The sequence below is a fragment of the Blennius ocellaris genome, assembly GCF_963422515.1.
Source record: "Blennius ocellaris genome assembly, chromosome: 8".
NCBI lineage: Eukaryota > Metazoa > Chordata > Actinopteri > Blenniiformes > Blenniidae > Blennius > Blennius ocellaris.
Window position 1 is genome coordinate 27,516,803 of NC_137657.1, and position 24,991 is coordinate 27,541,793.

Sequence of the window (24,991 nt, forward strand, 5' to 3'; positions counted from 1 at the left end):
AGAGAGAGAGAGGGAGAGACTAGAGAAAGAGAGAGAACAAGGGAGATGAGAGAGAGAACGAGAGAGAGAGAGACAAGAAAGAGAGCGAACGAAAGAGAGAGACTAGAGAGAGAGCGAATGAGAGAGACTCGGGAGAAAGGGAGACTAAAGAGAGAACGAGAGAGACTTGAGAGAGAGAGAGAGAGAGAGAACGAGGGAGACTAGAGAGACATGAGAGATAACGAGTGAGAGAGACTTGAGAGAGAACGAGAGAGACTAGGAGAGAGAGAGAAATACTAGAGAGAGAGAGAACGAGAGACTAGAGAGAGAACGAGAGAGACTAGAGAGAGAGAGAGACTAGAGAGAGAATGAAAGACTAGAGAGAGAGAGAGAGAGAGAGAACGAGAGACTAGAGAGAGAACGAGAGAGACTAGAGAGAGAGAGACTAGAGAGAGAATGAAAGACTAGAGAGAGAGAGAGAGAGAGAGAGAACGAGAGACTAGAGAGCAAATGAGAGAGAGAGAGAGACTAGGGAGAGAGAGAGAGAGACCAGAGAGAGAGAGAGAGAGAGACTAGAGAGAGAACAAAAGACTAGAGAGAGAGAGAACGAGAGACTAGAGCGCGAATGAGAGAGACAGAGTGACTAGGGAGAGAGAGAGAACGAGAGACGAGAGAGCGACTAGGGAGAGAGAGAGATAACGACTAGAGAGAGAACGAAGATTAGAGAGAGAATGAGAGAGAGGGAGAGAGACTAGAGAGAGAACGAAAGATGAGAGAGAGACTAGAGGGTGGAGACTCGGACTCGGATCGTTAAACTTCTCTCCATTAAACAAACGACCTTCAGACTCGTTATATTTTTTTTGGGGGGGGGAGAACTTTCCCCCAGTGGATCAAAACTTTCAGTCGTTCACACCGAGTCGTGACGAGCCTGGGTTTGTTTCCATGGCGACAGACCTGAAGGACTCGGCGGCGGCAGCGGCGAGCAGCAGCTCCCTGAACAGCGAGAATCCCTACGCCACCATCAAGGACCTGCCCGGCCCGCCCTTCTGCCCCCCCGAGAGCAGCTACATGGAGATGAAGTCGGCCATGCCCCGCGAGCGGGCGTACACCGAGATCTCGCCGCCGCGAGCGTACACCGCCACCGCCACGCCGCCGCCACCGCCATTCAACACGGGAACCTTACGAAGAGGTGAGCAACACCGACGGATGAGAAACGAAAGTTTATCCTTCGAAAAAGTGATACAATGTAGACAAAAGATCAAAGTCTCCACCGGATTCACGGCACACGTTCCCACTGGGAATCGAACCGAGGTACCCGGTGCGGTGGTGCAGTGGTTTGCACCGTCCAAAACACAACAATTGACGATTAAAGTTTCGAGAAGTCAAAGTTGCTTAATTTGTCAGTCCAGCTACATGTTTTCACACGTAGAGAACAGTTCTATTTGAAATAACATATAGATTTACACGTGCTAAAATACAGTTTAGGCGTAAAAAAGTAGAAAATTGTAGTAGACACCGACCTCGCCTACCTTTTTTCTTTGTTTATGTGTTCCTTTTAAACTTAACTGTTAGTCTTTCTTTGATCTTCCTTTGAATTCTTTATATTTCTTGTAGCGCCTTGATATTGTTTAAAAATAAAGTGCGTTATGAATAAAAAAAATTTTTTTTTTTTAATAAATGCTGTTCTGCTGATTTCAATCAGAAATTTGCGGCAGTATGTTTGCCATTGAGGTTCACAAGAACCAAACCACAACATTAAGGGTGTAGAAATGCCGTTAAACATCTGGTAAAAGTTTCATTATAAACTCAATTTATTTGAATTCAACCAGCTTGACGATCAGAGTGAAACAATTCGATGCAGAAGGTTGGACAAATCAAAAGGGGGTCGTCTTTCTCTCCCTACGTGGAGACATTTAGACGTTTGGAAAAGCCGGAGAGCGTCTTGTTTTTTTCCTAACCACCGTGTCGTTCCGTCAGAGCGCCAGACGTCCGTCAGCCTGTCGCCTCACGACGAGGCCCAGAGTCACTACGACCTCCCGGTGAACAGCCACATCCCCGGACACTACGACCTGCCGCCGCTGCGCCGGCCCCCCTCCCCGGGCCCCTCCACCATGAGGGCCCCACAGTGACCCCTCCTCCCTCCTCCCTCCTCCGACGACGACAGTGGGATCTGTACGCCCCCTCCCCCACTCCTCCCTACCTCTCTGTTCTCAGCTCCACGCTGCCCCCCGGTGGGCTCGTGGCGGTACTCGCTTCACCACGACAGACCTGACATCCAGACCGGGGAGCCAGCTCGCCGGCTGCACGGCCACTTTCCGCTGCCGCCCCCCCCCCCTCCAGTGGCGAGAGGAAACACACACATACACACACACACACACACACACACGTCTTGGTCTTTCTGCCTCGTGAGGACATTTCATGTTTCTTGTTTCCCCCTCAGGACTGACGGAGTTACCAGGCTTTAACCAAACTCCTCGCTCAGCCACGACCCCAAAACTTGTTCTCTTGTTTAAAACGCACTGGCTTCAGTACCGCGTGGCGACGTCGGTCCCCTACGGTGGCCCTGAAGTGCAAACCACAACAACAAATCACTAAACGCAACAACAAATTGAAAAACACAACTGCAAATGAAAAAACACATCAACAAATTGAAAAAACACAACTGCAAATTCAAAAGCACAACAGCAAATCACTAAACACAACAACAAATTGAAAAACACATTTGTTGTTTTTTCATTTGTGTTGTTTTTCAATTTGTTGTGTTTTTTTCATTTGTTGTTGTTTTTTTGTTGTGTTTTTTCCATTTGTTGTGTTTTCAATTTGTTGTATTTTTTTCATTTGCAGTTGTGTTTTCATGTGTTGTGTTTTTTCCATTTGTTGTGTTTTTTCATTTGCTGTATTTTTTTTAATTTGTTGTTGTGTTTTTTCCATTTGCAGTTGTGTTTTTCAATTTGTTGTCATGTTTAGTGATTTGTTGTTGTGGTTTGCACTTCAGGGCCACCGTAGTCCCCGCAGGGCGGCGTGCAAATCAGGACGACGTCCCCACAAGTGTCACTAAACAAGAACGTGGGTTTTATCTCGACACTTTCCAGCCACATGGCATCGAGTTACATTCACTTTCTGCAGGTTTACTCTAAACTCCTCCCGACCCCGACTCTCTCACCAGAACCTGAACCGGGAGGGGGCGGGGCTTGGAGGGGGCGGGGGCGGGGCTTGGATGGGGGAGGGGGAGGGGCTGGTGTGTCGTCTTTATACTCTTGGTCTGGTCTTGCAAGCATGTTTAAGAATTCAATGTGTCACAGGAAGACAAGAAAACGTGTCTGTTTTAACACGTCCTGCAGTTTGTGTCCCGAAATCGACACAAATTCCTCCCGTTTGTGATATAAAATCTTTGTAAATATGGAAATAGATATATTGTCAGCCTCACAGCGACGCATTTTAAAATGTTGATGTTTTGAATTCAGCTCGGTCATTTGTGAATAAAGTAAGAGAGCAACTGAGAAAATCACTTTAGCGTTACGAATGTCTGGACTTTTGCTTACGCAACGGATTTAAAGGGCCAGTTCACACTTTCACGCTGTTTTATCACTGCCATCGAATGCAAAAGGAAATGAATGCATTTTGACTTTTCACATGTCTACATTTACCCACAATGCAGCTTGTAAAGGGACTCGGTGAGCCAATGACTGCCTGTAAATACGATCAGAGGAAATGTTTGTACTGGGAAGTTCTCCACTCGTTGCCAATATCTGAGAAACGCCACTTTTTTTTTATTTCCAATACATTTCTTATTCTAAAGCTCCACCAACAGGATGATTTACCTCGACTAAACCTTCCCCCCTCCCCCGACGCGTATTCGTACACAGATAGAACCGAATGTTCTGGATCTGGTATCCAGAATGTTCCGGACCGTTTTTAAGAACTTTCCTGATTTAACAAAAAAGAAAAGAAAAAGAAAAGCAGTTGGTTTTAATAGTTTCTTGGTGAGCGACGCTCGTTTTAATGCTGGATGATGAACCAGACTGAATGTACATGTTTAAAAGTCTGGGAGCTTCTTTTCTACGTATGAACATATATTTTTGAATGTAACCCTCATGGATTTTTTTTGTGTGTGTATATAATGTAAATAAAGATGTTGGCACTTTTTGGATTTGTTGCACATGTGGAGGAGGAAAAAAAAACAAAAACATTCACTCAGAATTAATCTAGAAATGAAAAATATTTTTTTTATTACAACTCATGGCTTTTTTCTTTTTTTTTTCCCAACAAAATTGATTTGACTCGACGTCTTTGGCTTTGGTGAAAAGGTTCAAATCTTCAGATGATTGGAGACGAATTCCAGGGAGGAGTTTTCAAAAGGCCTTGAATCAAACATTAATACGCGTCACCGGTACAAAGAGGTGTCAAATTACAAGAACGCTCAGAATCCCTCAAAAGGCGAATGCAGGATTATTTATGTTCGGAAAACTGTTTGATTTACAGAATATGGAACAAAAAAGAACCAAAACCGTGAATATCAAGTGTTAAGAGTTCATTTAAATGAGTAATCCTTGAAAAAACCCTCCAGGCCTCCGTCTCCACACCGCGACACGTAATAATGTTAAATACTGCACCGTTCAATGATTGTATTGACTTTTCAAAGGCACTTTGAGTTCAGATGTCAAAAGCTACTTTAGGTTTGAATTTCGGTTTCTATTAAAGAAAATAGAAAAAAAACAACAAAAAACCCACAAAAAAAAGCAAAAAAACACAAAAGCCATCAAGTATGTTCAGTAAATGCTTTGATACGAGTATAAATGGCTGTAAAGCTGCCAGACTACAGTACAAATCTACCTGCTGTGCAGAATTAGGAATAAAGAAAAGCTGCGCGTTGAAGCCGAAGAAGTCGTACAAAAAACCCGCCACGCGAGCCGGGAACGTTTTTGTTCCGGAGGACGGCCGGCCGGCGGACCGCGGCGCCGATTTCCTCCTCCGGAGGCCGAACTTAAGTGTTCCTGAGCTGTTTAACAGCTGAAAGACCTCCAGAGAAAATACGAAAATACAAACTAAACTCTTGCTTCGTCACGGTCTTCTGTAGAAACGAAGCTGCTCTGAAGCCGAAAACCCCGCGTGGGAACACCGGGAACGCTACCACTTCCCTTTTCCCACCTGCTGGACGAAGGAGCTCAACGCAGACGAAACGACGCTTTCAAAGTCGAGGTTATTAATAAAAGTTCTATATTTTCTGAGGTTGATGCAGAAACGTGCCGAGCGGAGTCACGTGATGATGTTTTCCTGAGGAACTGGGAAGTGGGAAATGTTACCGCTTCCTACTGGGAGGTGGAAAAAAAGGGGAAAAAAAGAGGGAAAAAAAGAAAGACGAAAGAAAAAATGGAGGAAAAGAAAATAAAAGAAAAAAGGGGAAAAAAAAAATGTCAAAAGAAATATAAAAGGGAAAAAAGGAAAAGGTGAGGGAAATAAAAAAAGGAGAAAAAAGAAAAATACAGAAAAATGGGAGGAAAATAAAATAAAAAAGGGGAAAAAAGAAAAAAAATGTCAAAAGAAATAAAAAAGGAAAAAAAGGAAAAAGTGAGGGAAAGAAAAAAAAGGAGAAAAACGAAAAAGAAAGAAAAATGGGAGGAAAATAAAATAAAAGGAAAATAGAAAAAAGGAAAAAGAAAGAAAAAAATGAAAAAAGAAAGAAGAATGGGAGAAAAAAAAAAGAAAAAAGGAAAGAAAGAAAGAAAAAAAAAGGAAAGAAAGAAAAAAGAGAAAAAAAACTGGGGTAAAAACTGTGAAGGCTGTCAAACTCCACCGGAGAACATTTCTGCATCTACATCAGAATCTACTTTTCATTTCTTTCGTAAAACTTTTTACAATTCAAATGTAAATAATTTGAAATTCTTGAGTTTTATTGAAAAAAAAAAAGTGTAGAAATAACGTCGACTTTTTCCAAGCGTCGCCTCGTCCGTCGGATTAACAGTTTCCTGTGATTTACTCACAGATCTTTGGACTTTGTTTCCATATCAAGTGGGAATTTCCCACTTGGGGGGGGGGGGGGGTAAAACTCCCTCCCGAGTTCCCGGCTGCAGCAGAAGCACCAAACTAAAACACCCACATTCAATTCCTCCGGTGGATAAAGTACAAAACTAAATAATCTCTGCTGTGCTCCAACAGCTTCCGACGGAATAGAAGATCTACCGACGCGGCTCTATTTAAAGGCACGGGGTGAAGAAAAACCTGAGTCTCTGATATTTTTGGCTTCTTGGTCGGGACACGTTTTGTCCCGGGAGGAAAAGCTAACGGACGAAGGACGAAGCCTTGTGGACGTCCCGGCCGGCTCCGCCGGCTGTGCGTGTTTGAGTGTCGACAGCCGAAAGAGGAAGCTTGGCGTGCAGACAGGGCGAAGCAAGGCGGCGGCGGCGCCGCGCGGAGCGAACGCGGAGCGAACGCGAAGCGTGAGCGCGGCGCAGCGTGCGCTAACGTAAGAGGAAAGTAAGGAAGATCCTTTGCCCCCCCCAAACCCCCCCCCAAAAAACCCCCACAAGCAAATCTAACCTGCAGATTAATTCCCGGTAGAAAACAAGACACAGTCACGTGTTTTAAAAAAAACAACAACAACAACAAAAAACCTAAACAGAAAGAAAACAAATGGCGGAGAAGGAGAAGGAGAAGGATTCTTCTGGGTTCTGCAGGAGCTTCGGCTGGCGGCCGGCTGGTTTACATGACGGAGCAGCTCTCCGGCTTCATCCGGCCCTGAAGACAACAAACAACCTACGTCACCTGACGGAACACCGATTCTCTACTTTACTCTTCATCTTTACTGTCAACTTTACTCCAAACTTCAACTTTAACTCTCAACTTTACTCCAAACTTTACACCCAACTTTACTTCAAACTTCACTCCTAACTCTCAACTTTAACTCTCAACTTTAACTCTCAACTTTAACTCTCAACTTTAACTCTCAACTTTAACTCTCAACTTTAACTCTCAACTTTAACTCTCAACTTTACTCCTAACTCTCAACTTTAACTCTCAACTTTAACTCTCAACTTTAACTCTCAACTTTAACTCTCAACTTTAACTCTCAACTTTAACTCTCAACTTTAACTCTCAACTTCACTCCTAACTTCAACTTTAACTCTCAACTTTAACTCTCAACTTCAACTCTCAACTTCAACTTTAACTCTCAACTTCACTCCTAACTTCAACTTTAACTCTCAACTTCACTCTCAACTTCAACTTTAACTCTCAACTTCACTCCTAACTTCAACTTTACACCTAACTTCACTCCTAACTTCAACTTTAACTCTCAACTTTACACCTAACTTCACTCCTAACTTCAACTTTAACTCTCAACTTCACTCTCAACTTCAACTTTAACTCTCAACTTCACTCCTAACTTCAACTTTAACTTTCAACTTCACTTCTAACTTCACTCCTAACTTCAACTTTAACTCTCAACATCACTCTCAACTTTACTCTCAACTTTACTCTCAACTTTACTCCTTCTCAACCTCACTCTCTCTTGATGAGCACACCTAACCCGACTCTTCATGAAGGTCACCAGCATTAACTGTGTGTGTGTGCGTGTGTGTGCGTGTGTGCGTGTGCGTGTGCGTGTGTGTGTGTGTGTGTGTGTGTTACCTGTCGGGGCTGGTTGGAGCCCAGGAAGTAGGAGTGTCCCATGAGCCCCTCCCCCAGGCCACTGCCGCCGCTGGCGGCGCTGCAGCCGCCGGAGCGGTCGGACGGCTGGCCGCAGGAGCCGCAGATCACCGTGCGGCTGCGCAGGTTGTACTCGTTCTCCACGCCGCTCGTGCTGTGTGCTCCCTGCAGGGGGCGACACAGAGCTGATGACGGGCTCTGCGGGGGAGGGGGGGGGGGGGGGGGGAGTAGGGGGCGAGGATACAAACTCACCATGTCGTCGTCGTCGTCCTCGTGGATCTCCGTGCGCGTCACCTTCCTCATCGCCATTTCCTGTTGGACAAAGAGTCACAGTCAACCTCAAATCAGGAAGTTTTCAATGTTTTTCATGTAGATTTAGATTAATAGAAGATAAAATATCAAGAAGAGGAGGAAGAGGAGGAGGAGGAGGAAGAGGAGGAGCAGGAGCACCTCTCCGTTGGCGCTGATCAGGGAGGTCTGCAGGAGGTCTCCGACCCCCCAGGAGTCCTGGTTCTTCCACACCAGGTCACTGGGGGGGTTGTGAGTTCCTCCACCTGACGAAGCCCAGATCTGTGGAGGTCAGAGGTCAGAGGTCAGAGGTCACAGACTATAGAAACAAACTGCAGCAGGACGTTTAAACTTCACTTTGCGTTCTCAAGATTCACCGAGTCTCAGATCGACTGGAACCGAACTGGAGCTTCTTTCTCCTTCAGACTCGTTTGACCTTCAGACTTATTTGACCTCCAGTTTGACCTTCAGACTAGCTTGCCCTTCAGCAGACACTCACCGTCACGGCCCCTCCGGCCTTCAGGGTGAACTTGTGGGGGAACTTGTAGATGATGGGGCTGCTGCTGCCCGACTGCCTCTTCACCTGCCAGTTTCCCAGAGACTGGTCCTGCAGGGGGCGACACCGGGGGGGGGAGGGGGGGGGCTTATTACACACCAGGAACCAGGGGGGGTTATCACACACTAGAACAACACGGCGAGGAAAACACTCGAAACCGGCGCATCGAGTCACACTGGTCATGTGACGATCAGAATTTGAGTTTTCTACCACCAGTGTCCACCAGGGGTCAGTGTTCGACCACAGAGAGTTTCTGGGGTTTTATCTTCGGACCACGATGTGAATCTAAAGTTGTGGGTGAGACGCGAGACGTGACGGAACCAGGACGGCGGCGGCGTCACCTCGTCGGCCTTGTTGCTGAGTCGGACGAACTTCCCGTCCAGGTCCACCTCGTCCACGGTGACGCGGCCGCTGGCCGAGGCGTGCTGGCTGATGCGGGTCTTGGTGACGGTGGCGCCCGCCATGCTGGACGTCTCGCTGTCGTTGTCGTTGAGGCGGCGACGCTTGGTGCTGCCCGTGCCGGACGAGTTGCGGCTGCTGGTCATGATGGCGGCGGCGGCGGCGGCGGCACCGGAGCCAGAACCAGAACCAGAACCAGACACATGGGACTGCAGCAGGCGGCTGCTCTGGCTGTGGCTCGAGCCCGAGACCCGCGACACGCTGACCTTCATCAGGGGGGGGCTGGGGGACAGACGCAGCCTGCAGAGGACAGACATGGAGTTACAATACCGTCTGGACTGAACTGGACCAAACAGGACTGAACGGAACCAAACAGGACTGAACGGAACCAAACAGGACTGAAAAGGACTGAACGAAACCAAACAGGACCAAACAGGACCGAACGGAACCAAACAGGACCGAACGGAACCAAACAGGACCGAACATAAAACCAAACAGGGGCCAAACACTGAGAAAACGCTAGAAATATTTTTTTAAAGTATTGAAATGCTTTAGAAAAAAATAGAGAAAAAAAACATACATACAAAAGATATTTTGTTCAACAACTACATTTAAAAATTATTAAGAACAAATTAATTCTAACATTCTAACATTGATCATCAGTTACCAGCTTTAAAAAGCAGATCAACAAATTTTTATGTTTTATTATTATTTTAACTAGTGTCATTTAACAGTATTTAGGCTTTCAATATCCCATCATTACCCCCCCTCTCCCCCCCCTCACCTCTCCTCCTCCCCCTCCAGCAGCTTGCGGTAGGCGTTGATCTCCATGTCCAGAGCCAGTTTGACGTCCAGCAGCTCCTGGTACTCGTCCAGCTGCTGCTGCATCCGAGCTCGGATGTCGGCCATCTCTCGCTCCTTGTCCTCCATCCTCCTCCTCATCAGGTCACGCTCCCGGGCCAGAGTCTCCTCCAGCTCCCGGGCCCGGGCCTCACTGGCCGACAGCTGAGGAGGAGGAGCAGGAGGAGGAGGAGGAGGAAGAGGAGGAAACAGAGGAGGGAGAGGAAGAGGAGGAGGAAAAGGAGGAGGAGGGGGAGAAAGAGGAGGTGGAGGACGAAGAGGAAGAGGAAGAGGAGGAGGAAGAGGAGGAGGAGGAGGCAGAGGGGGAAGAGGAAGAAGAGGAAGAGGAAGAAGAGGAGGAGGAAGCGGAGGAAGAGGAGGAGGTGGAGGAAGAGGAGGAAGGGGATGAGGAGGACGAAGAGGAGGTGGAGGACGAAGAGCAGGTGGAGGACGAGGAGGAAGAGGAAGAGGAGGAAGAGGAGGAGGAGGAAGAGGAAGAGGAAGAAGAGGAAGAGGAAGAGGAGGTGGAGGAGGAAGAGGAGGAAGAAGAGGAAGAGGAAGAGGAGGAGGAGGAAGCGGAGGAAGAGGAGGAGGTGGAAGAAGAGGATGAGGAGGAGGAAGAGGAGGAGGAGGACGAAGAGGAGGAGGAGGAGGAAGAGGAAGAGGAAGATGAGGAGGAGGAGGAAGAGGATGGAGGAAGAGGATGGAGGAAGAGGATGGAGGAGGATGAAGAGGAGGAAAAGGAGGAGGAGGAGGAGGAGGACGAAGAGGATGGAGGAAGAGGATGGAGGAGGACGAAGAGGAGGAAAAGGAGGAGGAGGAGGAGGACGAAGAGGAAGAGGAAGATGAGGAGGAAGACTTAGTCCAACATCAAAACATCACTTCATCTGGACGATAGTTTGTTTCTGTTGAGACGATGAAGGGACTGGTGTGTGTGTGTGTGTGTGTGTGTGTGTGTGTGTGTGTGTGTACCTGCTTCTGCAGCTGGCTCAGCTGCCCCGACATTCCCTCCAGACGGATGCGGGTCTGCTGCAGCTCCTCGTGAGCCGCTCCCACCAGCTGACTGTTCCTGTCGGCCGAGTGGCGGGCGTTCTCCAGCTGACACACACACACACACACACACACACACACACACACACACACACACACACACACACACACACACACACACACACACACACACACACACACACACACACACACACACACACACACACACACACACAAATAAATACTTTTTACTGAAAGTAACTTAGTTTCCAGGACAGTTTCAGTGAATTAATTTAATTTAAAAAAAAAATGTTTTTAACCAACTTCTGTGAATCATTCATGGAAGTTTATTTTCCCACCAGGTTCTATTAAACCTTTTAGTGGATGTAACTGTGATTGTGTGGGTGTCAGTGCCCTCAGTGCAGACTGGCAGGCTCACATCGGTCAGAGACAATAAGCCTCATCACGTCCGGCCTGAAGGTGGAGGAGGTGTGGTGTGAAGGTGGAGGAGGTGTGATGTGAAGGTGGAGGAGGTGTGGTGTGAAGGTGGAGAAGGTGGAGGAGGTGTGGTGTGAAGGTGGAGGTGATGTGAAGGTGGAGGTGGTGTGGTGTGAAGGTGGAGGAGGCGCGACGTGAAGGTGGAGGCGGTGTGAAGGTGGAGGAGGCGTGATGCGAAGGTGGAGGCAGTGTGAAGGTGGAGGAGGCGTGGTATGAAGGTGGAGGCGGCGCAACGTGAAGGTGAAGGCGGTGTGATGGTGGAGGAGGCGTGATGTGAAGGTGGAGGAGGTGTGGTGTGAAGGTGAAGGCGGGTGTGAAGGTGGAGGAGGTGTGGTGTGAAGGAGGCATGGTGTGAAGGTGGAGGCGGTGTGAAGGTGGAGGAGGTGTGAAGGTGGAGGAGGTGTAGTGTGAAGGTGGAGGAGGCGTGGTGTGAAGGTGAAGGAGGTGTGAAGGTGGAGGAGGCGGGAAGGTGGAGGAGGTGTAGTGTGAAGGTGGAGGAGGCGTGGTGTGAAGGTGGAGGAGGTGTGGTGTGAAGGTGGAGGAGGCGTGGTGTGAAGGAGGCATGGTGTGAACGTGGAGGAGGTGTGGTGTGAAGGTGGAGGAGGTGTGAAGGTGGAGGAGGCGTGAAGGTGGAGGCAGTGTGAAGGTGGAGGCGGCGTGAAGGTGGAGGAGGCGTGAAGGTGGAGGAGGTGTGAAGGTGGAGGAGGCGTGAAGGTGGAGGAGGTGTGAAGGTGGAGGCAGTGTGAAGGTGGAGGAGGTGTGAAGGTGGAGGAGGTGTGAAGGTGGAGGAGGCGGGAAGGTGGAGGAGGTGTAGTGTGAAGGTGGAGGCGGTGTGAAGGTGGAGGAGCCCCTGCCCACGTACCTTGGCGGTGTAGGTCTTCTCGATCTCCTCCCGGTACAGACGCACCTGGTCCTCGTGCTGCGCCCGCAGCTCCATCAGGGCCTCGGCCAACTTGCTCTCGAAGTCCAGCTGACGGCCGCCGTCCACCTCCACCAGGCGGCTCTCGTGACGGCGCTTCGACTCCCGCAGCTCCTGCAGGAGGAGGTGGAGGAGGAGGAGGAAGAGGAGGATCACAGACTTGATGACTCGTCCTTGTTTTTGGACTCTAATCGAGCGGCGCTGTTCCTTTTCAAAATTAAACCAGTTTTTTTTTATTTAATTTACACAAAGTCTTTGTCTAAAAGAGGTAAAAATAGCAAAAACCACAAAAAATGTAGAACAAAAAAAACAACTCCTGAAACTGCTTTAAAAAAAATTAATTACATTTGTAAAAAATAAAAGCTTAAAAATGCTTTTAATGCTTCGCTCTCTGGTTTTGTTCCTCCAGGTGGCGCTAGAGCCGCTCTTTCTGATGGACTAACGACTAACAAAGGAGGCTTTCATTGTGGGAGTGAATGGACGGAGGAGAGGAGGAGGAGGAGGAGAAAGAGGAGGAAGAGGAAGACCAGGAGGAGGAGGAAGAGAGGAGAAGGAGAGGAGGAGGAGGAGCAGAGGAGGAGAAGGAGAGGAGGAGGAGCAGAGGAGGAGGAGGAGAAACAGGAGGAAGAGGAAGACCAGGAGGAGGAGGAGGAGGAGAGGAGGAGGAGCAGAGGAGGAGGAGGAGAAAGAGGAGGAAGAGGAAGACCGGGAGGAGAGGGGGAGAGGGGGGGCAGGAGCAGAGGAGGAGGAGGAGAGGAGGAGGAGCAGAGGAGGTGGAGCAGAAAGAGGAGGAAGAGGAAGACCAGGAGGAGGAGGAGAGGAGGAGGAGGAGGTGGAGAGGAGCAGGAGAGGAGGAGAGGAGGAGAAGGAGAGGAGGAGGGGAGGAGAAGGAGAGGAGGAGAGGAGGAGAAGGAGGAGGAGGAGGAGGAGGAGGAGAGCAGGAACCTCGTTGGAGATGTTCTTCTGGAACTCCAGCTCCTCCTTCACCGTCTGCAGGCGGTTCTCGGCGTCGACCCGCCGCAGCATCTCGTCCTGCAGCTGCCGCTTGGCGTCGGCCAGAGCGCCCTCTAGCTGCGGGGCGGCGGGAAAACAACAACAACAACAACAACACTTTGAGCACTTCTGCACAGAGAGACACTTCCTGAGGCGGTGCCACCGTTTGTCCAGCAGGGGGCGCCAGCGTCCAGCGGCTGCCTGAGCTCATTCATAAAACTCTGTGTGTGTGTGTGTGTGTGTGTGTGTGCAGAATTAATCCACTTCTGAGGACATGCACTGGCTTCATCTCCTGTGGGATCTCTTTGCCCTCGGTGTCGTCTGGCAGGCTCGACTTTTTTTTTTTTTTTTTATCCCTACATCTTTCACATCACTGACTAGCAACTTGGTTCAGCTGTCTAAACCAGCTTAGTAGCGCCGTGATAGTACTCTGATTACTCTGCGAGCTCAAATTAAAGCAGGTTTTTCTCCTTTTGCAGAATTAAAGCTAGAGACACCGCTAGAGGCTCTCCTCACCTTGGCCAGCTGGGCCTTCAGGTCCTTCACCTCGGCCTCCAGCGCTCGCTTCTCGCTCAGCGCCGTGCTCAGCGCCGCGTCTTTGGAGTTGAGCAGCGCCTCCAGGTCGCGGAGACGCGCCAGAGCCGCCTCCAGGTCCGACTCCTTCTTGGCGTTCCTGCGAGGAGCAGAGCAGAACCGAACGGGGGACAACGTCAGGAGTCTGCAGCTCGGATGAGGAAAAACCGCCTCCGGTACTGCCGACACACACACACACACACTGCTCTACACTGCCTGTAGTCAAGGTGTAGTACCGGCCGCTCACCACTAGAGTGCAGTATGTGCTGCAGGAATAATGCAGGAGGCAGGAAGACAAAACTACAAAGCAGTGCAGAAGCTTCTATTCTGGATGACAGGGAAACATCCAGCAGGTCCTGGAAGCTGCATACCAGCAGTATCCGACTGTAATCCTCATAAAGTATCCGATTACAATCCTCATGAAGTACCGAATCCTTCGATGCGACAGAATCACATAATGAAAAATACCCTATAGACCACAGCACTCGGCGTGTTTACGTGTTAGAGACCTGCTGAGTTGGGTTAGTTGGTGTTTCTGTTTCAGAAAAGTTTCACATTTACATGGAAACATTTTGAAAATGAGTGTGTGCATGTGTGTGTGTGCTTGACGTACAGAACTAAAGACGTGTTGAATCAGCATAAGAAAACATGAGTAGCACTGAACCAGCAGGGGGCAGCGCATCACAACCACACATCCACTGCAGGGTCAAACACGGGAAGAGAAGAAGTAGACTCAAATTTTCTCTCTTCTCTTTTCTCAGAAAAATCTGGCCGCCGAACACAAAATATATAAGTATATAAGAGAAGCGCCGTCTCCAGGAGTTCTGTGTCGAATTAACCCCCCCCCCCCCCCCCAAACACACCAATTTAGAGTTTATATGACGAGAAGAAGTTGGAAGCTGCCAGTGGAAAAACTATGTTCCCAGGAAAGAGGGGGGGGAGAGGGGGGGTGGGGGAAATGCCTCCTTCTGATTGGATTAGGCTCAGTGGACGACTCTTCATCGTCAGTAATCGCGGCCATCTGCGGACTCCCAACAAACATCCAGAAGAAACCAGACGGAGACGAAAGACGAATCGACCTCCACCTCACAGTCCAACCGTCCAATCACAGGCCGGCTTCAACAGCCCCTCCGGCTGTGGGACCCGAGTTCGCAAAACGAATCGTCTCCACATCTGGACCGACGCCCCAGAGGTGAAGAAAATGTGTCCTCCCTCTCTCTCTTTTAAAAAAGTGTGTTGCTCCAAGCAGCCAATCAGAAATCAAACCCCATATAGTGTCATCGGGGGGTTCAGCCAATCACAATCAAGGTAGGCTCCTCCCCCCTTTGACTCCTCCCACAATCAGGCAGCTCTGCTCTGGCACATGGCGCCACGAGAGGAAGTGCTTCCTCCTCTTCCCATAGATGGGCGTGTGTGGGGGCGGAGCCAGTCCAGCTCACACAGACACAGCAGATTCATAATGCAGCTCCTATGATCCAATATTCTAATGGAGGGAAAATCAAGGAGGAACTTTGAATACAACAAACTTGTTTTGTTCCCGATGAGCTGAAAAACTCCGTTCACCGTCTGAGTCGAGGGTTTAAATGAGCAGATGTGCACCAGATGTGAGTGCCGGTATCACCCGAGGGCCGAATGCCTTGCTCAGGGGCAGGTGGTCCGTTTACCTGCATTTATAAGATGCTCGTCAGCAAACTTCTGTAAAACACGCCGGAGGAATGGAAGCCTTGTCGTATTTCAGCTCGGAACTTGTCGCCACTTTACGATCCAGACGCACCAGGAATTCCCATCAGCTCAAAACATTCCCAGAATTCCCACAGACCCCCCCCCCCCCCCCCCCCCACCCCCCAGCATGAAGACGCCTCACTGACGTGCAGATTAGAGACCAGGTTGCAGTGTGACGCAGTAAAACACGGTAAAGACAGTGATTGAGTCCCGGGGACACGGCGTCTTCTTCTTCAGCCTCATTATTTACAGAAACACAAGAAAATATGTGTCTGGTACTAATGTGCGAGTTTGAACGAATCGTTCAAAACCCACGAGTCCTTTTACAAGTTGGATTGTTATCACAGTGACTGTCAAAATAAAACCACCAAGTTGGATTGTTATTACGGTGACTGTCAAAATAAAAGTACCAAGTTGGATTGTTATTACGGTGACTGTCAAAATAAAACCACCAAGTTGGATTGTTATTATGGTGACAGTCAAAATAAAACTACCAAGTCGGATTGTTATTACGGTGACTGTCAAAATAAAACCACCAAGTTGGATTGTTACTACTGCGACTGTCAAAATGAAACCACCAGGTTGGATTATTATTAAAGTGACTGTCAAAATAAAACCACCAGGTTGGATTATTATTAAAGTGACTGTCAAAATGAAACCACCAGGTTGGATTATTATTAAAGTGACTGTCAAAATAAAACCACCAGGTTGGATTATTATTAAAGTGACTGTCAAAATAAAACTACCAAGTTGGATTGTTATTACAGTGACTGTCAAAATAAAACTACCAAGTTGGATTATTATGGTGACTGTCAAAATAAAACTACCAAGTTGGATTGTTATTACAGTGACTGTCAAAATAAAACTACCAAGTTGGATTATTATGGTGACTGTCAAAATAAAACTACCAAGTTGGATTATTATGGTGACTGTCAAAATAAAACTACCAAGTTGGATTGTTATTATGGTGACTGTCAAAATAAAGCACTAAGTTGGATTGTTATTATTGTGACTGTCAAAATAATACTAAATAAAACTACCAAGTTGGATTGTTATTATTGTGACTGTTAAAATAAAGCTAAATAAAATTACCAAGTTGTCTTTACGAGAAATTGAATCAAATTCACATTTCAAACTGATGCAAATCTACTGGCGGTTGAAACTGGAGCCGTTTCTATTGAGGGACGGATCAGACATCCCCCCCCCCCCCCCCCCGAGGTGCAGATGAGTCACCAGACATTTGACTCGCTTTCACAAGAGGAGGCGAAGAAGAGGAGGAGGAGGAGGAGGAGGAGGAGGGAGGAGAGGAAACACAGAGTAGATGGCAGAAGAGATGGAAACTTCACTAAACGGCAGTAATCCTGGCGACCCAGTAATCTCACTACTCGTCCTCCACATGTGGAGTCCAGCAGAACATAACCCACATCAGAGTTGCTCGAGAGCGTCTCCCTGCGAAGGGGGGAGGATGGGGGGGGGGGGGGGATTGGAGAGGAAATATTAACCAGATTAACTCCGATTTCATTTCCTCCCACGTGCAAATGGCCGAACTTCAAAATAAGAAAACAGGAAGTGAAAGACAATCAGATTTAGTGAAGTGACGCCTGGAGTAGTTCTTTTTTTTAAATACTTTACTGATGTGACGGAGAGAGAGAAGAGGGAGGGAGGGAGGGAGGGAGAGAGGCTGTGAAAAGAGAGAGAGAGACATAAAAGAAGAAGAGGGAAAAAAAGGAGGGAATAAAGAGGAAGAAATGTGACCAGGAGGAGGAGGAATGTGTTCGCTCCGAGCTTCCAGGATGACTCACTGCTATCTTTGTCTACGGAAACAAGAAACTGGGGAGGAGGGGGGGAGAAAGGGAGAGCGAGAGAGAGAGAGAGAGAGAGAGAGAGAGGGAAAAAGAGGGAGAGAGAGGAAGGGAGTGGGAGACTGAGATGGAGAGAAAGATAGATAGATAGATTGACGGAGAGAGAGAGAGAAACCACACTCTCCTCCTCCCACCATGTTTTGCTATGCCGTTGCCGTAGCAACCAAAGCCTCGTCGTCGCAGCGAATGAAATGAAGGTGTGGTCGTTTGGTCGTAATGTAAAGTTTATAGAAGGAGAAACGATGCAGCGGCAAAACAAAAACAACCTGGAAGAGAGGAAAAGAAGGAAAGAAATACAGAAAGAAGGAAAGAAGGAAAGAAATACAGAAAGAAGGAAAGAAATAAGGAAAGAAAGAAAGAAAGTAATTAAGAAGGAAAGAAAGAAAGGCAATAAGGAAAGAAAGAAAGAAAGAAGGAATCAAAGAAAAAGAAATAATTAAAGAAGGAAAGAAAGAAAGAAGGAAAGAAAGAAGGAAAGAAAGAAGGAAAGGAAAGAAGGAAGAAAAGAAAGAAAGAAAGAAAGAAAGAAAGAAAAATAAGGAAAGACAGAAAGAAAGACAGAAAGAAAGAAAGAAGGAAAGATCTTTGATCTGAAGCAGATGTTTCTTCTCCACAGAAACATCTGGAAGCTTTTCTGTCCTTTTCTTTTCAATCATTCGCCACTTTCCCCCGACACGGCGGCCATTGATGAGCCGGACACGCCCCATCTGGCAGCATGTGTGGGCACGAGGGGGGGGGGGGGGGGGGGGTGAAGGGGGGGTTTCCCCATCCCTCCCCCGTGACTCACCACTAAAACACTGAGGAAGAGGAAGAGGAGGAAGAGGAAGAGGAGGAAGAGGAGGGGAGCAGAAACACCAAAAGAGAAGCAGGATTCTCCTGAGCTCCCCGCAGACTCCACACGTTTCCCACTTCCAGCCTAATAAGTTGGAAAAACGCCACCACTTCAAACCGGGAACTTCCCAAGTGAAAGTGGGAAGGTTTGAGAGTTTTACTTCCTGGTTGACGGAACCAGACTTTTACTGGTACAAAGAAACCAGAGGAGGGAAACTGAACACTGGACTCATACTGATGAGTTCATATGGCGACTTCGGGATTCAATAGAAAACTGTGAGCGAGGTTCAGACCAGTACGCCGTCGTCATACGTACGGCGGTCGTCATACGTGACTCTACGGCGGTCGTCATACGTGACTCTACGGCCGTCATACGTGACAGCGGTCATGATATGCAAATGGCCGTGATACGTACGGTGGTCTTTATAGGCGACTGTACTGTGGTCGTGTTGAGTGACTGTATGGTCGACGTTATACGTGACTGTACGGTCAACATTATAGGTGACTGTACAGTCAATGTTATAGGTGACTGTACGGTCAACGTTATACGTGACTGTATGGTCGTCAGTATATATACGGTAGTCTTTATACATGACCGTACGGTCAATGTTATACGTGACCGTACGGTCACCAGTATAAGTATGGTGGTCTTTATATGTGACTGTACGGTCAACGTTATACGTGACTGTACTGTCACTGTTATAGGTGACTGTACGGTCAACGTTATAAGTGACTGTACGGTCATCAGTATAAGTATGGTGGTCTTTATACGTGACTGTACGGTCAACGTTATACGTGACTGTACTGTCACTGTTATAGGTGACTGTACGGTCAACGTTATACGTGACTGTACGGTCATCAGTATAAGTATGGTGGTCTTTATACGTGACTGTACGGTCAACGTTATACGTGACTGTACTGTCACTGTTATAGGTGACTGTACGGTCAACGTTATACGTGACTGTACGGTCATCAGTATAAGTATGGTGGTCTTTATACGTGACTGTACGTCAATGTTATACCTGACTATAGGTCAATGTTATACGTGACTGTATGGTAGCCAGTATAAGTACGGCAGTCTTTATACGTGACCGTACGGTCAATGTTATACGTGACCGTACGGTCAACGTTATACGTGACTGTACGGTCACCAGTATAAGTACGGCGGTCTTTAAACGTGACCGTACGGTCAACATTATATGTGACTGTACAGTCAACGTTATACGTGACTGCATGGTCACCAGTATAAGTACGGCGGTCTTTAAACGTGACCGTACGGTCAACGTTATACGTGACCGTACGGTCGTCACGATCACGACGATTTCAGAGCCGCTTCACCGCCACAAACAAAAATCTGCTGAAACAAGCGACAGACACACGACGGCGTCTCTGTGCTGAACAACAATCACTGATGAATCACCACCGACACAAACAATGCAGCCTTTGCCAGGGGTGTGTGTGTGTGTGTGTGTGTGTGTGTGTGTGTGTGTGTGTGTGTGTGTGTGCCTGGGGGGGGGGGGGGCTGATCCACATGCGGCAGCTGGAAACAGAAACAGACTTGTGAGTGTTTCCAGTCTGAACACAGAGCAAATGACAAAGAGTAGCCAATGGAGGAGGAGGAGGAAGAGGAGGAGGAGGAGGAGGAAGAGGAGGACAGTCAATGGCCTCTCACGTCTCAGTTTTGTTTGAATCGTCAGTAAAACAAAGTTGTGGAACCAGAACGAGAGCCTGAGTTCAGGTTTTGTCGGCAGATCATTGGCATCGTCAACCTCCAACACATGGAGCGGCCCGCCCTGTGGCACACACGCACACACACACACACACACACACACACACACACACACACACACACACACACACACACACACACACACACACACACACACACACACACACACACACACACACACACACACACACACACACACACACACACACACACACACACACACACACACACAAGCTGGTGATTCATGGGTGTGAGTCAGGCGGTCTGTGTTGAAATTCAGATTATCTGCTACGATAAAAAGCAGCGCAGGGAATCAAAGGATCAAAGGCTCACAAGAGCGCGGCGGGGGGGGGGGACGGGGGACGGGGGAGAGATAAGGGAGGGCGGGGCAGATTGACGGCCGTCTTCACACCTGGGAGGTCTGTTACCTGCTCCGGCCACGACGCCTCTGGAGCACCTCAGGGCTCTATCCTCGGTCCTCATGTCATTATTTCTGCGCCTTTTCCTTTCGGGCTCCGTTTACTTAACAATGCTGAGCCGCTAAAACCACGGCGACACTCCACTTCTCTACAAAAACAACCAACAGCGCCAACTAGTGGCCCCAACCTGAGCATCACAGCGTCTGTCGTTCAGCTCAGACCAAAGTGGGCTGCGACAGACGGGAAGTAGCTGATAATGAAAAAAAAAAATTGGCCGTGTCAAAAAACAATCATAAAGCGGCATTTTGCTTCGGAACGGAGTAAAAAGGCTGAGACGTTAGCCTTGAAGCTAGCATTTGCTTCAAATGTGGAAGGGAGTCGAGTTTAAAACGAGCTAGCTGCTTTGGTCCGCAACAGCGCGGCGGCGGAACTTTTTACAGCGAGATCGGTGGCAGATACCCTCGAGGCTAGCTCCAGGCTAGCTCCCGTAGCATGCTGACTCAGCAGGTCGGAAGGTAAAGCGCGGACTCTGTTCTTCTGACGGGAGCTGCTCCGTCACATCGTTAGCAAAAAAACGGGTTCGACTGCGTCGCCGCAGCAACAGGACTGGATCGCCTGGATGATTCTAGCTGAGGTGAGCATCCTCTCGTCTCGCAGCGTTCAGTTGGAGCAATTTCAGAAACGTGCTAGCAGCCAAACCCTCCCCCACCCCCTCCCCCTCCCCCGCCTCCCGCCGCCCGGCTGTACTCAAATGAACCTAGCCAGCCAAGAGAGCAGCGATTGTTAGCGGGAGGCTCAAATAAAACCATGTGGCATTTATGAGGCTGCGATGAGAGACGGACTGAAAAGAAAAAAAAAAGGATGTGATGCTTGGAGGGGAACAGAGATGTGGTCGCGGGACGAGGCGCTCTCACGCAAACTGCAAAAAAAAAAAAAACGCTGGCATCGAGGTGGCGGTGAGGGGAGGGGGGAGGGGGGGAGTGGGAGGATCTGCGGGGGCGTGGTGGCTCAGGTAACGCCGGGTGGCTCGCTAAACGCCGGGCACGAAGCCACGGCGACTTTCGCATGCCTTCCTGCCATTGTTGCCACGGTAACGGCGAGCGGCGGCCCGGGCCACACCCGGCAGGACTCGACACAACAAACCCGTTTCTAAAAAGCGAGTGGGGAAAAACTCACAGGCCGGAGGAGGGAGAGCAAAAACACTCAGCTGGCTGGAGGAGGTGAAGAGCAGTGAAGGAATTAAAAAAAAAAAAAGAGTGAAGGAATAAGAGGAGGAGAAACTTCAGCAGCTCCTCCGGCAGCCAGAGCAGCTCGGGTCGATCCAGCGACTCGTAAAACACTGAAAATTATGCTGCCAGGCTTTTTCAGGCTTTCCTGCCTTTGTTTCGACCCGGGAGCTGAATAAACACACTGCTACTGGAACAGAGCCGCCAAACACAACGCTATGCTACACAATGCTATGCTACACTATGCTAAACCACATTCAACTTAAATACACGACACCAAACTACACTCTGCTAAACTCAACTACGCTACACAACACCACGCTACACAATGCTAAACCACATTCAACTGAAATACACTACGGTAAACTACACTGTGCTAAACTCAACTACGCTACACAACACCATGCTACACTATGCTAAACCAGACTACGCTACACAACACTATGCACGCTACACAACACCACGCTATGCTACACTATGCTAAACCACATTCAACTAAAATACACTACGCTAAAGTCAACTACGCTACACAACACCATGCTACACTATGCTAAACCAGACAACGCTACACAACACCACGCTAAACCACACTATACTAAACTGCACTACACAATACTACGCTACACTATGCTAAACTAGACTAGACTATGCTACACAACACCACACTATGCTGAACTACACTATGCTACTACACTAGACTACAGTACGCTACAAAACCCAGCACACGGAACACATGCTAACTACGAAAACGTCTTAAACAAGACGTGTTTCTCGGAAGACAACAGGTTTTGTTTTTTTCTACGTTGTGGCACAACTAGCGGCAACACGAACCACCAAGTCATGCAACGTTAGCATCCTCGAGAGCAGCGGAGAGAGCATGCTCAGGTGTAGCGGCTATGCTAGCATCTTCAGCTACGTCATTAACCTGGTCTATGAAAATGTGATTCATTAATTCAGATTTTTTTGATACATTTTTTTTTTATTCTATATGAAACGACTCACAGAAGGTGTTTATTATTCCGTGAGAGGAGCTGGTATGTTAATCCAACAACCTTTGAAAAGTCACGTTTTGTTACATAACATTTCAGTGTGTGTGTGTGTGTGTGTGCGCGTGTGTGTGCGCGTGTGCGTGTGCGTGTGGTCAGCCTCTGCTCAGAAGTTAAAACTCGACTCCTCAGTTTTCGGCTCCGATAAACAAAAGTTAATTTGCAACACGTGAGGCTGAAAATGGGCTCCGTCTCACCGAGAGCCGTTTGGATTCTTCTTCTCCCGGCGGCTCCATAAAGGGCCGTCGTTACGTAACAACGCCGGCCGGAGTTACTGAGTTTACATGAACGTCCATCTTCTGCGGTTTACCAACGTGTGGTGAGTCATGGAGGGCTCAGTGGAAACACACACACACACACACACACACATATACACACACACACACTCCGGGGTTGACGCCGTTTCGTTCTACCAATAAAAAGCCGAGGGCGGAGTTTCCAGCTGCTGCTCATTTCCAAACATCTGTTTCCCATCGCGTTGCGTCCGACACGTCACCGCGGCACCTCGTCCAATGGACGAGAGCGGGAAATACAATGGGCTGCTTCACAGTAATCAGATTACAATCCCCGGGAAAAACTAACAGAAAACAGACGGAGGGATAAAAAAAGGACGAGTCTCCTTTGACTCCTCGTTTTCACTTCTGCTTCTGGTGACGACTTTAAGCTGCAGCTTCTGAATGAATGAATGAATGAATGAATGAATTAGGAGAGGCACTCCGCGAACGCCACATTTGTCTCCGAGTTAACATGATAGCCGTTAGCTCATTTTGATGCTAAACGATACTACGCTACACAACACCTCGCTACACTATGCTAAACGATACGCTGCATAACACCACGCTACCCTATGCTAAATGAGACTACGCTACACAACACCATGCTACACTATGCTAAAAGACACTACGCAACACTATGCTAAATGAGACTACGCTACACAACACCATGCTACACTATGCTAAACGATACTACGCTACACAACACCACGCTACACTATGCTAAATGATACTACGCTACACTATGCTAAACGATACTACGCTACACAACACCACGCTACACTATGCTAAACGATACCACGCTACACTATGCTAAACGAGACTGCGCTACACAACACCGCGCTACAATATGCTACGTCTCCATGGCAACGGACGCTGATCTCCTTATTGAGGCGCCTCTCACCCGCTATGTATGGGAACTCTGGTCGCAGTTTTTTAGGGGGGATTTATTCGGAAACGGCTCGCCGCTAACGTGCTAAAATCTAATCGATTGGTCCTTGGATGATGACGAATCATCCCTGGAAGCATCGGTGAATGGTTTTTTGCGAAAACCTGGTAATATACCTAAACTAGTGAATAATAAATGACCGCAGCCACAAATATAACCCCCTCCCCCACCTTTCACTGGTGGAGGTTATGAACGAATAAAAACAAGGGTCAACGCAAAGGTACAAATTACTATAAAGTACTATTATATCACGAAAGCTACATCGAATCACAATCATACGAAGTGGCGTTCTGAACATCAGGAAGTCGATTCTGTTTGAAAATATTGAGCAGGTTCTTCTTTAAAGCTGCATCTGATTGATTAGCGACGTCCTGCATCGTCTCCTCATCGTCCCCCAGACGGACTCCTCCCGTTAATTCCATAACGTTTCCGTAGCGACGCGTTCATGTTTCCCTCCTGCTAAATATAGAAACGTAACGCGGTTCGCCTGCAGCTCCTCTAACGCCGGAGCTTCCTCTCATCACGCTCGCCTCCGTTTGTTTCTGCTTCTCATTTCGCGGATGAAAACGTCCCGACTTCCTCCCCGTCGCTTCAAAAAACTTTCTGTTGTCAACATAAACCTCCACGTTAGAGATGGCGGCGGGGAGAAGAGAGTGTTTAAAGCAGCCGGAAGTTTACGGATGAAGACACAACAGCTCCAGACAGTAATCAGTTAAAACTCCAAACTTGTTTTTTAAGACCTTTAAGACATTCTGACGTCGCTTTCAGATGCATTTTGTTGAAAAACACAACAAATGAACATTGAAAGAAAAGTTTAATGAATGATGAATGACTAGCATGCACACAAAGGGGGAAAAAAACCCGCTAACCGCTATTCTGGCATGCTAATGCTAATGGAAAGCCACAAGCTAATGCTACAGAAAGACGTCAAGAGTGTCTGTTTAAGATTCATGAGACAAATCAGCAAACATGAGTTCAATATAGTAACTGCCACGGCTAATGCTACTCACCGCTATTGTAGCGACAGCTTGTTGCTAATGCTACTCACCGCTATTGTAGCTACAGCCTGTTGCTAATGCTACTCACAGCTCATGTAAGTGGCTCCAGCCTGGAGCTGATGCTACTCATAGCCTGTTGCTAATGCTACTCATAGATATTATAGCTTCAGTCTGTTGCTATTGTTACTCATAGCCTGTTGCTAATGCTACTCATAGCTAATGTGGCTCCAGCCTGTTGCTAATGCTACTGACAGCTAT

At 48.1% G+C, this 24,991-nt stretch overlaps 2 protein-coding genes across 4 annotated transcripts in view; one reads left to right on the forward strand and one right to left on the reverse strand.

The window, feature by feature from the left end:
- pear1 (platelet endothelial aggregation receptor 1) overlaps positions 1 to 3,152 on the forward strand; it is a 47,071-nt gene extending 43,919 nt beyond the window's left edge. For both annotated transcript variants that reach the window (XM_080500748.1, XM_080500749.1), the window contains exons 22-23: positions 932 to 1,168; positions 1,957 to 3,152. In XM_080500748.1, the coding sequence (XP_080356874.1) occupies positions 932 to 1,168; positions 1,957 to 2,108 (389 nt within the window). In that variant the 3' untranslated portion in view covers positions 2,109 to 3,152. The remainder of the gene's footprint in view (positions 1 to 931; positions 1,169 to 1,956) is intronic.
- A 3,434-nt stretch (positions 3,153 to 6,586) lies between these two features.
- The window catches only part of LOC308133397 (lamin-A-like), a 33,243-nt gene continuing 14,838 nt past the window's right edge, over positions 6,587 to 24,991 (reverse strand). For both annotated transcript variants that reach the window (XM_080500751.1, XM_080500752.1), the window contains exons 4-14: positions 13,623 to 13,779; positions 13,059 to 13,184; positions 12,057 to 12,227; positions 10,679 to 10,804; positions 9,651 to 9,871; positions 8,809 to 9,166; positions 8,411 to 8,518; positions 8,074 to 8,193; positions 7,876 to 7,935; positions 7,606 to 7,788; positions 6,587 to 6,714 (exon numbers count right to left, since the gene is read on the reverse strand). In XM_080500751.1, the coding sequence (XP_080356877.1) occupies positions 6,679 to 6,714; positions 7,606 to 7,788; positions 7,876 to 7,935; positions 8,074 to 8,193; positions 8,411 to 8,518; positions 8,809 to 9,166; positions 9,651 to 9,871; positions 10,679 to 10,804; positions 12,057 to 12,227; positions 13,059 to 13,184; positions 13,623 to 13,779 (1,666 nt within the window). In that variant the 3' untranslated portion in view covers positions 6,587 to 6,678. The remainder of the gene's footprint in view (positions 6,715 to 7,605; positions 7,789 to 7,875; positions 7,936 to 8,073; positions 8,194 to 8,410; positions 8,519 to 8,808; positions 9,167 to 9,650; positions 9,872 to 10,678; positions 10,805 to 12,056; positions 12,228 to 13,058; positions 13,185 to 13,622; positions 13,780 to 24,991) is intronic.